This window comes from Phaethon aethereus, assembly GCF_964289735.1.
Source record: "Phaethon aethereus genome assembly, chromosome: Z".
In the NCBI taxonomy this organism is placed as follows: Eukaryota; Metazoa; Chordata; class Aves; order Phaethontiformes; family Phaethontidae; genus Phaethon; species Phaethon aethereus.
The window spans coordinates 48,092,762-48,106,736 of record NC_138577.1 but is presented as its reverse complement, the minus strand read 5'-3'; the positions used below and the strand labels follow the sequence as shown (position 1 = coordinate 48,106,736).

Genomic DNA, 13,975 nt, shown 5'->3' with positions numbered 1-13,975 from the left:
ATTAATATATCACAGCTTGCAATAATATAGTACATACATACTAAATATGCACGTATGTACTATATATTACATATACTATGTGTAATTACATATATATTCACATCTGTAAAATGTAAATCCCTATCATAAATATGAATTCATTACTTTGCCTTTAATTTCATGGAGGTAACATGTTTTGCTGCATACTGAAGTTAGTTAAACATTAAAATATGCACAAGATAACTATAGCACAACTCATGTAGAAAACTTTCATTTTACTATATTACAAGATGCAGCGGTGGATGGTTCATCTGAATCATCTGGACTGTATTTTTTCCATAGAAAATTTTCATTTTTTTTCCACAGAGAACTTTCATACACTGCTTTCTCTTCTGTCACTGGGGGAAGAGGTGCTCTTTCACACAGCTTCTCTATGACTGCTATGTCTGTGAGCTTTCTGAGGCTCTCCTCATTCTGTTCATTCAGCATGTCCCAGAAGTCTTTTGGCCTCTCCTTTGATTTTTCTACCTGCCCTGAAGGGAATCTCCTTGGTAATTCTGTAGCCCCATTTCCATCATTTCTGAAGAGGTCATTGAGAATAGAGGTATCTCCAAGTAAGTCCACAAAAGACTTTTTCTTACAAGTCTGAGCTCTTCTCTCCCCGTTTTCTGTCTGAGACAGGTATCTTTTTCTTGGCAGCTGTGTTCCTTCGGAGTCCAGCTGTCCTTCACAACTTTTTACAGACAGCACCTCAATTATTTCTGATTTACTGCTTAATGAGCCAGATGCCATAAAATCCTTGAATGCCTGACTGTTTTTCCTTTCAATATGTTGAGTAGCAACAGTGGGTGATTGTATATATTTTGCATCAACAAACATATGTTGCATGTAGGAGTCATTGTGAAGTTGCTCTACTTCTCCCTTACGGCTCTGCTGGCTCTGTGTTTCTGTAGTTCCACTCAGAAGCAGACCTTCAGCTGATGAAGATCTAGCCTTAGATCTTCCAACAGTGGATTTTCTTTTTCTGGAGTGTGTTCTACCCAAATCTCTTTCCTTGTAGTCATGTGAGGCTTGTGCTGGTATTTCAACTGGGAAGAAAGACTCCATCTCTGGATGCTTGGAAACACAAAATTCCTTCAACATCTTCTGCCTTGTTTCTGAGGTAGCTTTTGCAATATGTTCTGCGAGTTCTTCCACTGATCCCATATGAAAGTAAGATACCATTTCCTGAAATTGCCTCCTGTAATTATAAGGAAGGAAAAATGCACTGACACCGTTAACTAGAAATGAAAGCAGCTTTCAGGCAATTAATTCAATTCATGTATTTCATATATCCCAGAAAGTAATCACTAAACGTAACTTCCTTATTAGGAGATTTGTTTAGTTTTATCAGCAAAGAGAAGAAAGAATAATGACCTTAGAAGAACTGAAGTGACTTCTGAATCCCACACTCCAGTGTGATTTCCCCAGCTTATGACCCAAAGATTCACCAACTTCCGCTGTAAGCAAGATTTTGTACTGAAGGACCAGAGTTCAGAAGGATGCAGATTGTAAGATGGTAGAGTGTTTTTGGAAAAAAACACCTAACACATGACAACTCAAAAAAAACCCCCAACAACAAACCACAAAGCAGTTGCTCAAACTCCTTTTAAAAGACTTGCTAAACAAGAGGTGGATAAACACATTCACAGGAGGAGACAGGGACTGCACTCTCCATCCTATCTAGTGAGCTACAGAGTATTTTTTTCTGCTAAGAGGCCAAACTCTAAATAAAGGAGATCATCCTAATCAAGTCAGCCATAGTTTGGGATCAAGTAACCTAACTGGAAGGCTGGAGAGGTGGGTTTATGTTTGCTTGTCAGAGAATGGGTATATACTGCCTCTCCTGTAGCAGGGCTCCAGTAGGCAGTGAGATTTAATCCTGTTGGCCTCAAATAGAATAGAATCATAGAATAGTTTGGGTTGGAAGAGACCTTTAAAGGTCATCCAGTCCAACCCCCTTGCAGTGAGCAGGGACATCTCAACTACATCAGGTTGCTCAGAGCCCCGTCCAACCTGACCTGGAATGTTTCCAGGGATGGGGCATCTACCACCTCACTGGGCAACCTGTGCCAGTGTTTCACCATCCTCATTGTGAAAAATTTCTTCTTGTACCTAGTCTAAATCTACCTTCTTTTAGTCTAAAACCATTACCCCTTGTCCTGTCACAACAGGCCCTGCTAAAAAGTCTGTCCCCATCTTTCTCATAGGCCCCCTTTAAGTACTGAAAGGCCACACTAAGGTCTCCCCACAGCCTTCTCATCTCGAGGCTGAACAACTCCAAGTCTCTCAGCCTTTCTTAATAGGAGAAGTGTTCCAGCCCTGTGATCATTTTTGTGGCCTCCTCTGGACCCACTCCAACAGGTCCATGTCTTTCCTGTGCTGAGGGCTCCACAGCTGGACACAGTACTCAACCACCTGACTGGCTAGTTCCAGCTATACCCTTTGGGCGTGGTGACTGCAGACAGCTTCTCACTCAGCTTTACAGCTACAACACACCAAACTGAGTCACCTAATTATCCTCATGCATTGCACAGCATATTCAGATGTACTACAAAGTACAACTGTGAGGTGCTAACGGGTGACCTGCTGAACGTTCAAGAGTGAACGTGCTTAAGCTTTTTACTAGATATATGACTTTAGGATCTTGGAATAACATCCTTAATTCCTTCATTGCCTTTGAAAATTTTTACTTCAACAAATTATTGATAACTATGATTACAATTTTTACTATTTTTAGCATGAAGGGTTCTCCTCTACCTGCCTCTTAAATATTTAGAATTTCAGTATCTGTACTAGCAAGCAAGTCTGGCACTTCAGCAGTAACAGTTTGGGTAGCTGAGGCCAGCTGGCTGATACCACAGATTCTGAACACTTAAGAGATGCTACCTAGATACCAACTCTTATATAGTAATTTATTCGTATCAAGGCTACATTAAAAATATATACCAAATCCCAGTTGTACAGGTTTGCCTAGTCAGCTACAGCTTTCCACTTTTTATTTCCACATACCATCTGGCTATTGTTATTGAACTTCTGCCTACGTAATAACGAAATTTAAGTATTTACATTAACAGCAGAATAGTTTGGCAAAAAAGGGAAAACAAGGAGACAAAAATTATTATCCTTCCAAACATGAGGGCAGAAACAACACATTAAAAGTATTAACAAACATTGATCCCCATGTTAAAAAATAAATACAAAGTCCAATATTTTTTAACAGTCTTTCAGTGAAAGTGATGAGAGCTGGGCAAAACCAGTAGGCAGTCAGAAGCACACACTATAAAATTTCTTGCTTCTATGCAGTTTAAACATTGGTTTGTAATACTGCCTGGTGCACATACCATGAATATTGGTGGTGATGACATCTGCACAGCTATGTAATATATGACACATTGAATCAACATGTTAAAGTGATTTGTGGGTTCAATTCATTTTATTAATCAATTATGGTACTCTTTGTATAGTGTGAGTGGAAGTTTCCCATTAGTTCTGCTCTTGCCACAGAAAATCATGAATATTCCCCAAGTATGTCTGAAACAATGACAAAAGCAACTGCCCAGAGGGAAGTTTGTTTCAAGCTTAGAATTCTACTTCCATCTTACCGCAATAGTCTCACCTGCGGATTCCTTTGGGTGTCTTTCCAACCAAGAAGGTGGTTGAACCTACTCTGTGCACTTCTCTCTTTTTCTGGGTCACAGGATGCATAACATACAGGTGATGTTGCTTACTGTTTGCCAACATTTCTTGCCCTCCCTTAATAACATTCTTCTCTGCTGTGTCTTCTCTGTTTTCTTCATTTTTCTAGTAAAATGAGACATGGAAATCATCAACACAGCTGTGTCTGGGACATAGTGATGGGCTCTGTTATGCCCAATTTCAGTCTTAGCTAGCACTCAATAGTTTGAGTGCTAAGAACAGGATTCAGAGCTGCAGTGTAAATTCCCCCTGCTCAGCCACAAACTTCCAGGGACACTGAAGGCAATTATTGGTCCTCTAAGAATAAGTTGCAATATTTTTCCAAATGGGTTAATTGTAAGGCTAAACGACAGATCTCTGCAAATTCTCTCATGTATAAACAGGGCTTATACAAATACTTAATCCTGCGCCACAGTACCCAAATCTCACTTACAGCCTCCTAGTATTACTGTAAAATAGAAAATGCTGTGTTAATAGCTTAGTCTTAATAAATACATTAATCCAGGAAGATATTATGTATCAAGATTAATGGATTCTTTGGATTCACTGCTTCCTGCTTTTTAATGTATATTACACAATTTTTACACAGTCCACATTCAGAACTCTTAGTTACTTTAGCAATTTAATACTCAAAGGAAAACTATAAATAATCACAACACTATTCAAAGATATCAAAGTTAAGGTAAAACAATTTGTCAATATCACAATCTCTAACATGCACACACACAATTATTCAGAGTTATAAAGATACTTTCAGAAAAGGTATGTACTTACCTGTAAATGTACAGAAAAAAAATTTACACATCACACTTTCTTTATATTACTGATAAGATTAAAACTGATAGGATTAAATTTTTAAATGTAATGATGATAAAAAAACCTAATGTTTTAATCAAATTCAAGAAGGTAGTGTTACAGATCAACTCATGCATTGACAGTCAATGTCTTGCACAAAAACATCCTATTGACACCTTAGTTATTTTTCAGAAATGCAAATTCTCATCAAAATTTCCCCTTTCCCAAAACACAAGCCAAGGGAAATACAAAAATTAAAGAATGTCTTTGAAGAGTGGGGAAAAACAGGAAAACTAGAAAAGCAACATTACCTTATTTCTGCCTCCCCCGCCCCCCGCATAAGTTCGGGGGAAAGAATAACTGTTTAGTGATGTCCTAAGTCCCCCTGCTAACACTACTTGAGAGATGAAAACACAAACTGTGTTCACACCTTGTCATCTGCTGTTCAAAATTTGGTTTTGGATCTACAATGTTTCTTCCCAATGTGTTTCTATTTGATGCATGTTCCCGTCCTTTATTTCCATGGGCTGTTGACAATGTTCTTGAGCTTTAGGATCTGTTCTCAATCGATTATTTTGGCAAGCAACCTCAAACTAGCACACAGAGAGAAATGTTAATAGTAAGGGACCTATAGGCATAAATTTTCACTCTTTAAGCTAAATGCACAACTCCAAAGAATAAAATTTCACTGCATTATTAGAAGTTATACCAAACAGAACTGAAGTCAAGGCCCCAATTAAGATAAAAACCACATCTCCAATAGTAATGTTATGATGATAGTAACAAAATTAATATTGAATTAGGACATGTTATCTACAGCATAAATATTCTACAGTTATCTTGCTAACTCTGTATGCATTTAAAATGTTTACTTTTTTTAAAGATATGCATAGATAATACAGAACTTGGAAAATATTTTGAAAAAAATAAAGTAATGCTAGTTTTTAAATGTATTTATTTTGATAGAATTTTTGCATGAAAAACATTTATAGTATTCAGCTCTCACTAAGACCTAGTGTATTTGTCACTCTGTCAGGAAATCAGGACTGTATAATTTAATTCAAGCAAGCATAACTTACGTAAAATACAGACCTAACTATGTAAATGGCTGTCTTAAAAGTACTTTAAACACCCCTAAATATGCATCCATCTACCTCTTATTAAACAATACCAAAGTCTATGAGGCAGCAATACTTTGGTTTACACAACTGTTCAAATACAGAAGATTAAAAGTATCTTTGGGAAAAAAGCCAAATGTTGTAAACACACTGGAAGTTTTAAAATCTCTTGTCTTTGCAGAGAATCAGAATTAATGTAAAAAGTACTGCTAATTGCAGATAAACTCACAAGTGGCATATTTAGTTCTTGAAGTACAAAAGTTTTAAGCACATTGACCCACACTGCCAAACCTGAAAGAACAGAAAATACCACCACATACAAAGAGCTCCTCTTCTTCTACCTAAATTAGCTGCTTGAAGTTTCTTCCTGAAGGTAGAAAAAGTTACTATGAACAAGTTACCCCAAGAGCTGCAGGAGCTAATGCCAGTGAAAGCCCACGGTCACTGTGAGTTACTCTTGAAAAACTTTTCAGCTCTCTAGAGCAAAGCCAATTGATTAAATGGCATCCAGTTAGGGTGAAACACAACAACTGGCTCTGTTGAACTTGAATGTTTTTGAAAGTTTGCCAACTTAAATCCAGCCCCCAAATACAAGAATTTCCTTTTTAAAAAAGATAATTTGTCACTGAAACTAAAACACTTATTTCAGTTTTTCCGAAGATGTCTCCATGTTCGTTAAAAGTCAAATCTGAAGTTTGTTACTTTGAGTGATACATAGATTAGGCTCTAGATAGAGGTAAGCTTTACACATTTATAGATGAAAATATTCCCTGTGTCTTCCTACTAGCATTACCATTAAAAAAAAGAAAACTTCAGTCAACATTCCAGCACTATCAACATTCCACACTATTTTGCTTCCTTTTGAATTTGACTTCATATATTACTCTCCTTAATTCTTTCCTTTCGTGGCCAATTTCTTTCCAATTCTCTTTCAATGTTTGCTTTCTAACTCATTGATTGAAACCTATTTCACGATAAACGTTTCCTTTCAACAGCTTTCTATTTTTTGTTCCTTGAGCACTTTCTCTACCAAACTCTTGTGTGTGTGTCCCATTATTTGCTCCTACATGAAATCCCACGTTGACTTTACAGCACTGGTCTTATTCACCTGAGTTATCAAGTACATCATATACATAGGCAATCTTGCAAGGCAACGTTGAAATTAATATAATTTGATTCAGTTAGGATTGTCTGACTCTTGTCCTTACACTACTGATATTAACACATTCAATAGTCTATTTATTTACTGTCAGACCTTTACGAATTAATAAAGTAAATTTATTAATTTACTTTATTAGTAAATAAAGTAAATTATTTACTAATTTAAATTAGTAAATAATTTTTTACTAATTTAAAAGTTCTTTTGGTGAAGAACGGAATAAAGGAAACAAATCCTTCAACACAAGAGGTATTCTGTGTATTTGGAAATGCACATTATCTTTGTTTAACTTAAAGTACTGTATATTAATTAATATACTTAAGTAAGTACAAGTGTTGCTGAACTTCTTGAAAAATCATTTTAATGATCTAAGATCCAACTATAGCATTTTCCAATCATGACTGGAAAACTGGAAAGATGATAGTGATCAGCCTATAAGTGTACCTCAGGACTAGACAGAAAGAGTGATTCAACAGAAAGAAAGGAGAATTAAGAAGAGTCAACTTTTTTTGCCCCCCCCCCCCCTCCCCAAAATCCAACTTTTGTGCCAAATAGCAAGTCTGGCTTTGCTTTATGGCTCAGCCACGTAACTACTGAAAAATGTTAACCAATTTAACAGAGGGAGAACAAAAATACTCCAAAACCTCAAATTGCACAAATAAGGAAGCAAATCTCTCTCCTGGAATTAAGATTCCGTTCAGTGCCTAAGTAATAGCATACTCACACTTTAAAATGTAAATTTAATCCTTAAAAGTTTGAAATACATGATTATGAACAAATTATTCTGAATGACAAATAAAAATCACAGTACAGAAATCCAAGAGCATTCTTGCCAAACATATGATCACACATGTACATATTGTGTGTCAAAGCATACTCTTCATGCAGTGCATAGCACACCTTTTGATTAGCCTTCCAAAATACACATAATGCAAAGCTAAAGATTTTTTACAAAAAGATTGACAGCAATCATGAAAGCAGTTAAGTCTTTACTAAATGTTTACCTATACTGAAGACATTATGCATCTGCAGTGCATGTTATGAAATTTCCACTGTTCAAAGTGGAAAAGTTTAAGTGAAACATCATCATATACTTACTGGTCATCTAATAAATTAAGGGTGCCTATACTGAGTTATCTGTAGCACCATTATACATTTCTGCATTCTTCACGTTTTCTCCTTTCTCAAACCAGTACCTTGGCAAGGGGAAAAAGGTACAGCAAAATAATTTGTTTGATATCAAAGACGAAAGATTTCTATTGAGTTACTGAATGTACTATTTTTACTGTTTTATTCAATTTCATGTCATCAAGAACATCTTTACAGAAAGCTCAAAAGAAATAAACAATTTATTTTCAAAGGCATACATGTAAGACAAAGGGCCACAGATGCAAGTTGTTTAGTGGCAGGCAACATTTTTTAGATTAAAAAAATTATGTGATAAAAGGTACAGTACAGAAAATACCCCAGTAAAGGGAAAGAAATAAAGTTAATGAAAGTACAGTAAAATGAAATTGTTAAGTGCTATTGCAAGCTAAGGAAAATAACATGCAAAAGTGCAGCCATTCCTTCCTATCCCCTCTTCATTTACTGCACTTATTCTGAAGAGGCTTTCCATATATTGCAATGGAAAAGAAGAGGGATTACTACATAGTTGTGCAGAAAAGAGTTTAAAAAAAGTATTCAGAAAACCTAGGGACTCTTATCACACATTAAAAAATACATCAAAGAAAGCATTTATTTTTACCTTTCACATTCCATTTAGTCTACAGGGTTTTCAACACAAACACATTATATCTTCCTTATACCACAGAAGGCATTTTCCTTCACCTCTTCTTCTGTTGTTATGTATGTCTCTTATTCTTAAAAGCATATAGCAAGTTTTGAATACCAATAATGAGTTTCCATTTCTTTGAGTTACGTATTACATATATTACATTACATCTGCACATTTAAAGTCTCAGACCAGTTCACACTTAAGGGTAATGGTCTTCAAGAAGAATGATGACATGCAGCTGAGCACCAAGCAAGAATTTAAGTGCCACAATGCAGCAGTAACTTCTACTTAGAGATTCCATCTTGAATCTGCAGCAACTCATGCATGTGTTAGCTCCATGTGACAATCTGTCTCCTGCTGCATAGTTACAGAAGTTTTAAAAACAGTATATACCTACCAAACCCCATTTTTTACTATCTTTGACAGTAAAAAATTTCAGTATCTGTTCTTCGTACAACAGGCATGAAGAGGTGGCTCTACACTCTAAAGCAATGAATGCTAATTCATGTATAAGCATCCTCAGACATGACTGAGATGACCGGCCACCTTAAGCCTGTGATGTCCTTTTTCTTCTCTTTAGCCTCTACAAGCACAGCAGAAAAGAACAATATTCATCTTTTTAAAGTACAGCAGGATGAAAATGTATGGGAGAGCAAGGGAGCAGAGACTAGGAGTAAGATGACGGGGGTTGGGGGTAGCAGGGAGAGAAACAGAGATTCAGGGATACCTGTTTTTTTAAGCTGCCTCATGTTTGTGGCAATCCAAATAACCAGACTTAAAGGATAATGAACTTCCTTCAAAAGCCTGAATCTGAAGTTGAAAACATGTTTACATAATTATTCCTCAGTCATAGTTGTACTGTGTCTAAGCATCTTCCTTTCTTTTTCTGCTTGACTACCCAAAACATCACTATGGTAAGTATCTTGCCAAATACTGACTTCTAGTCAGCAACAACGTCCTCTGACTTCCCCACTCACAGCTGAAACAGTGCTAACATGCTTTTCTCTTCAGGTATGCATGAAACCACTGCTGCCAGATATCCAGGACACTTTCCATTGCAGTTTCATTGTTTGTTTTCATTTCTAAAACAAACAAGAAAGGCCTCCTCAAATCTCTAGTTGCTTTGCAGTCACCTAAATCATACCAGACCATGAAATAGTGAATTCAGTATGACTATCCTCTTAAAACACAGCTTCCAAGCAAATAACAAACCCTTATGCCATATTCTACATTATGTGTTCCCACTCCCCTGAAAACCTGAGAAAACACATGACTTTCTAGATCTGTTGTGAGTTGCAGTGGGTTTTGCATGATTGTTATTATTTTGATCAGGTGACACTTATTGCATTACAGTAAATTTATCTACCCAAATTACAATTCTAAATTATTTCAGCTAATCTTTTTTCCCCTTATAGTCTTCCCTGTTGTCTTCCCTGGGAGTTTTTCCCATAATACATTATGAATTACTGTGACCTTTCTATATGCTTTTCTTGAACATATGCTGTTCTTAGATATTGCTTTTATTTTACTTATGTTTCCTCTACTTGTCAGAAGATATACAAATACCCTGAACTGTTTGCTACCTCACTGTTCATTCTTGGTCTCATTTCCTTCTCTTCTACATATACACGTGTCAAACAAGAATTCTTCCTAAATTATTCTGCATGCCAAGGAAGACAAAGTATAATGGTGTCCACATAACACCTCATGTAGTTTCTCTAAAAATGAGGTTCATATGGTCAAGATAATTTTTTAAAGTTATCAAATAATGATATTATCTCTACTTTCACCTGGTTCTTAAATAAACCAGAATTGCTTTTCTACTAACAGAGGATACACTACTGAACCAGCTATGTACTTCAGAGGGTTATGGTGATTTACACATTCCACAGTTTAAAATAAGCCTAAATCTTACCATACTTTAGAATAGTTTCTGATGTGGACATTTTCCCTCTGAATTTAACCTTAACTGAAAAGCAGCCTCACTCAGACTGAATTTGTCTGTTGTTCTAATAAAACAGGACAGTAGAATGAAAGTTAGAGGTAATCGTATAGCTAATGGTCAGTATCTCAATTGTCTTAGAAAATGAAGCTAAACTACCTTAAAATTTTAGAAAACTCTAGGACAAATCACATTTATACTCGAACCTTCAGAACTAAATAAAGCTACTCAGGATGTTGATTCTGAATACAAAGGTATCTAACATTTGATCGTATCACAGAAGACCAATAGCTGAAATGTTCTTCAAGCTACAAAAAAATGTTACACTTATTCTGGGTCCCAATTACTTCTCAAAAATATTCTGCGAACACTGAGACACCAGTATTTAGCTATACCTGCTGATAAAAGTAAAGAAATTTTGTCAGAGTAATATGTAGTTGTTTTCCCCGGTTGTCATAGCTAGTTTTTTTGCCTGTGTAAACAGAGACCAAGGACATTCCATAAACTCATCTTTTGCTTGGTAGTGGAGAATGCAGTACGTCAATTGAGGATGGATTGTGTTCTGTCTATTTTGCATTTACTTCCGAGTCAGTCTCTTCTCCAATCAGGTAACAGAGCAAGAATTTCTCATGGGGAGCAGTTTTATTTAGTTTGTTGACTGTTTAACAAAAAGAACTCCTATAAGCCGTATCACTTTCTTGCACCAAAAAATCTAATAATAAATCAATATAGTTATTACTATGGTTGAAAATGAGGGGAAATAATCAGTCTGTCTCAGAATTCAAAGCTAAGGTAATTGCTTATTCCAGCAGAAACCTGTGAACTTGGACCTATCTTCTTTTGCACTCTTGTCCCTCCATCAAACAGCAGCAGAACCAAAAGTCATGCACATACACCATAATGGATATGCAACTACGTGCTTCACAGAATGCCACATATGAACTCATCGCATTTAAAAACAAACAAACAAAAGCCATACTGAAATTATTAATGCCATTGTAAGCTGAAACTGTAAACTCAATAAAGGAGCATTACAGGCAAATCATTTGGGAACAATAATTTTAAAGCTGAGTATCATTCCCCATCCTAGAAGAGCACAGATAATGGAATGTTATCTCCCAAAAGCCTACTCTTTGTAAACAACTATCTAAACTTTTTGAATCTGAAAGCTGTGCAAACACACTCCAATCAGAGTTACTATTACTGAAAGTCTTTGTTTAAATAATCTACAAAATGTCAATGTAATACAAATACAATAATACAAATACAATAAAGAGGAGTTCTTAATAATACAACTTTTGTATTTACAGTATTCTCAACAGCACTTAAATCTGTACTGGAGATACAAAGGGCATGTTTTTTCCTAGGCTGACAGCATGCTTAGTTCTCTCATTTACACCACATTGCAATAACATAAAGAGGGGTTTACGATTAATCCAGGTTTTACTACAAAGTATCCCCTCATTTCTCTGTCAAACACTGGCAAGAGTGCCAAACGTCTGTCATCCAATTCAGTGGATTAAGTCTTCTTTCATAGTGCAATTCCTGTACCAATTTATAAAAATACAGATACAGTTTCTTAGAGCTGGTCACAGTCTATATTTTGGCCTGAATTCATGCTGCAGAGGTTGAATATGACAGCTGGCAGGAAGCTGAGGGGAGAATACATCCTCCCCCTTTTCAGTCACCACATTTATGTTGCCATAGTGATTAATCCTCAATTGAATGGCTGTCTTTGTACATTTCTTTTCAGTAAAACTTTAAGTAAACTTAAGTTGAAAACATGCAGTTGACTGGAAAAAAAAGACTCCACAGGTACAGTGCATGTTCTTGTGACTAATACTTTTCCACATATTAAAAAGCGCAAATTAGCTCTAATGTGGGACATCATCAGTTTTTCAAATTTAGTATGTCCCGTTCCCATTTTTATCTTTTTTGTGAAGCCTCCAAGCCTACTCCAGAGTCTTCCCCATGATCTGACACCGCCACCAAGATTCCCATTGAAGAAATACTACACAAATTCAGCTTTATAGGAACTACAGAAAGCCTATTCCAGACTTCTGTACTTACGTAAAACATTTCACATAGGCTGTTTTTGCCAATTAACACAGAAATTAATTAGGAAATTAATTAAGGAAAGCAGTCCTTTACTTTCGAATAGACTAGAAACATTAGAAGATATTTAATTTTGCCTTTGGGAGGCTTCTATTTCTTATGGTAGCCAAGAAAAAACTTCACAAATAATAGTGCAAGCTATGCCAAAACCAAAGTAATATGCTCCTGCCCTGAAAATCAACCAGGTTGCTTTGGAACCTGGAACCTACCAGAAAAAAAGGGTCAAAACACCCTCAAACCTCTAAAAATACTTAATAGGTTACTAAGGTCTTACAGAAGATGTTAACAATTTCATTTTTCCCAAAAAAGGGAAGGAAGCAATGAAGACCAGCTCTCAGTAATTTTTAATGGAGTGGATATCTGGAACACTAGATGACATGCATTTTCTACCCTCAGATGTTTAGAATACTGAAGCCTGGTGTGATTCTCCCTGCACCGCAGTATTACAGAACTGACCATAACTTCTACCTTAACACTTACGACTTGCTATAAAAGATTACAAAGCAAAAAGAGACACTTGACTGCTTTTTGAGATGCTTAAGTTCTGGAATATACAACAGATTTTTAGAACTGCAGAGAAGTTGAGACGTATAATCTGTATCTCCAAAATTTTTTCAGAAACAGCTGTCTGCCACACCTCTGCATGGAACAAAAAACCCAGGTTTTGTTTTGATTACTGAGGCTCTTAAGCACCTCTGATTATTGACACTTCAGTGCCTTCCACATAAGCAACACTACCAGAAACATCAACTGTTTGAGGGACAATCATCATACTGTTCTTTTGTCAATGCAGATTTTTAGAAGAAAGGACCTGACACTACAAGTTGTGGTTAATGGTCAGAAATACAGACAATCTTCAGACAAAGGATAATATGTACAATTCAGGAACTGTTGGTAGTAAGTTAGAATTTTTTTTACTGTAATTCTAGACACCCCTTAAACGTAGAATACTAAGTATATAAATACCATGTCTATTTAAAAAAAAGAAGTTAGTCTTTTAAGTATCTCCCCAATTACACTTGCAAAATAAAGTATAACCAGATATCCACTGCTATAGATGACCATTTAAGAAAGCTCCCTCTACACCTCTCTCCACTGAAAATGCTACTCCAACTCACCAACAGCTACAGAATCTTCTTCCACTTTTATGCAATCGCATGGACTCCTGTGATAAAGGCAATATATTCCCAAAACCACAATTTACTTTAGTTTCTTCAGGATCATAAGAAAAACCTTTCACATTTGTTTGTTTCTACTATTGTCACATAAATACTATCTTCAAATAGTTATCTAGCTTTAATTCACATGCTGGACAGGACTTATTTTGACTAATGATATTCAATCAAAACATG

At 36.0% G+C, this 13,975-nt stretch overlaps 1 protein-coding gene across 1 annotated transcript in view; it reads right to left on the bottom strand.

Annotated features, from left to right (window-relative positions):
• Positions 1-249: 249 nt before the first annotated feature.
• Positions 250-13,975, bottom strand: part of ERCC6L2 (ERCC excision repair 6 like 2) — a gene marked incomplete at both ends in the record, with an annotated part of 58,016 nt that continues 44,290 nt past the window's right edge. The window contains 2 exons of the mRNA XM_082013093.1: positions 250-1,219; positions 3,638-3,822. Coding sequence (XP_081869219.1) covers positions 250-1,219; positions 3,638-3,822 — 1,155 coding nt within the window. The remainder of the gene's footprint in view (positions 1,220-3,637; positions 3,823-13,975) is intronic.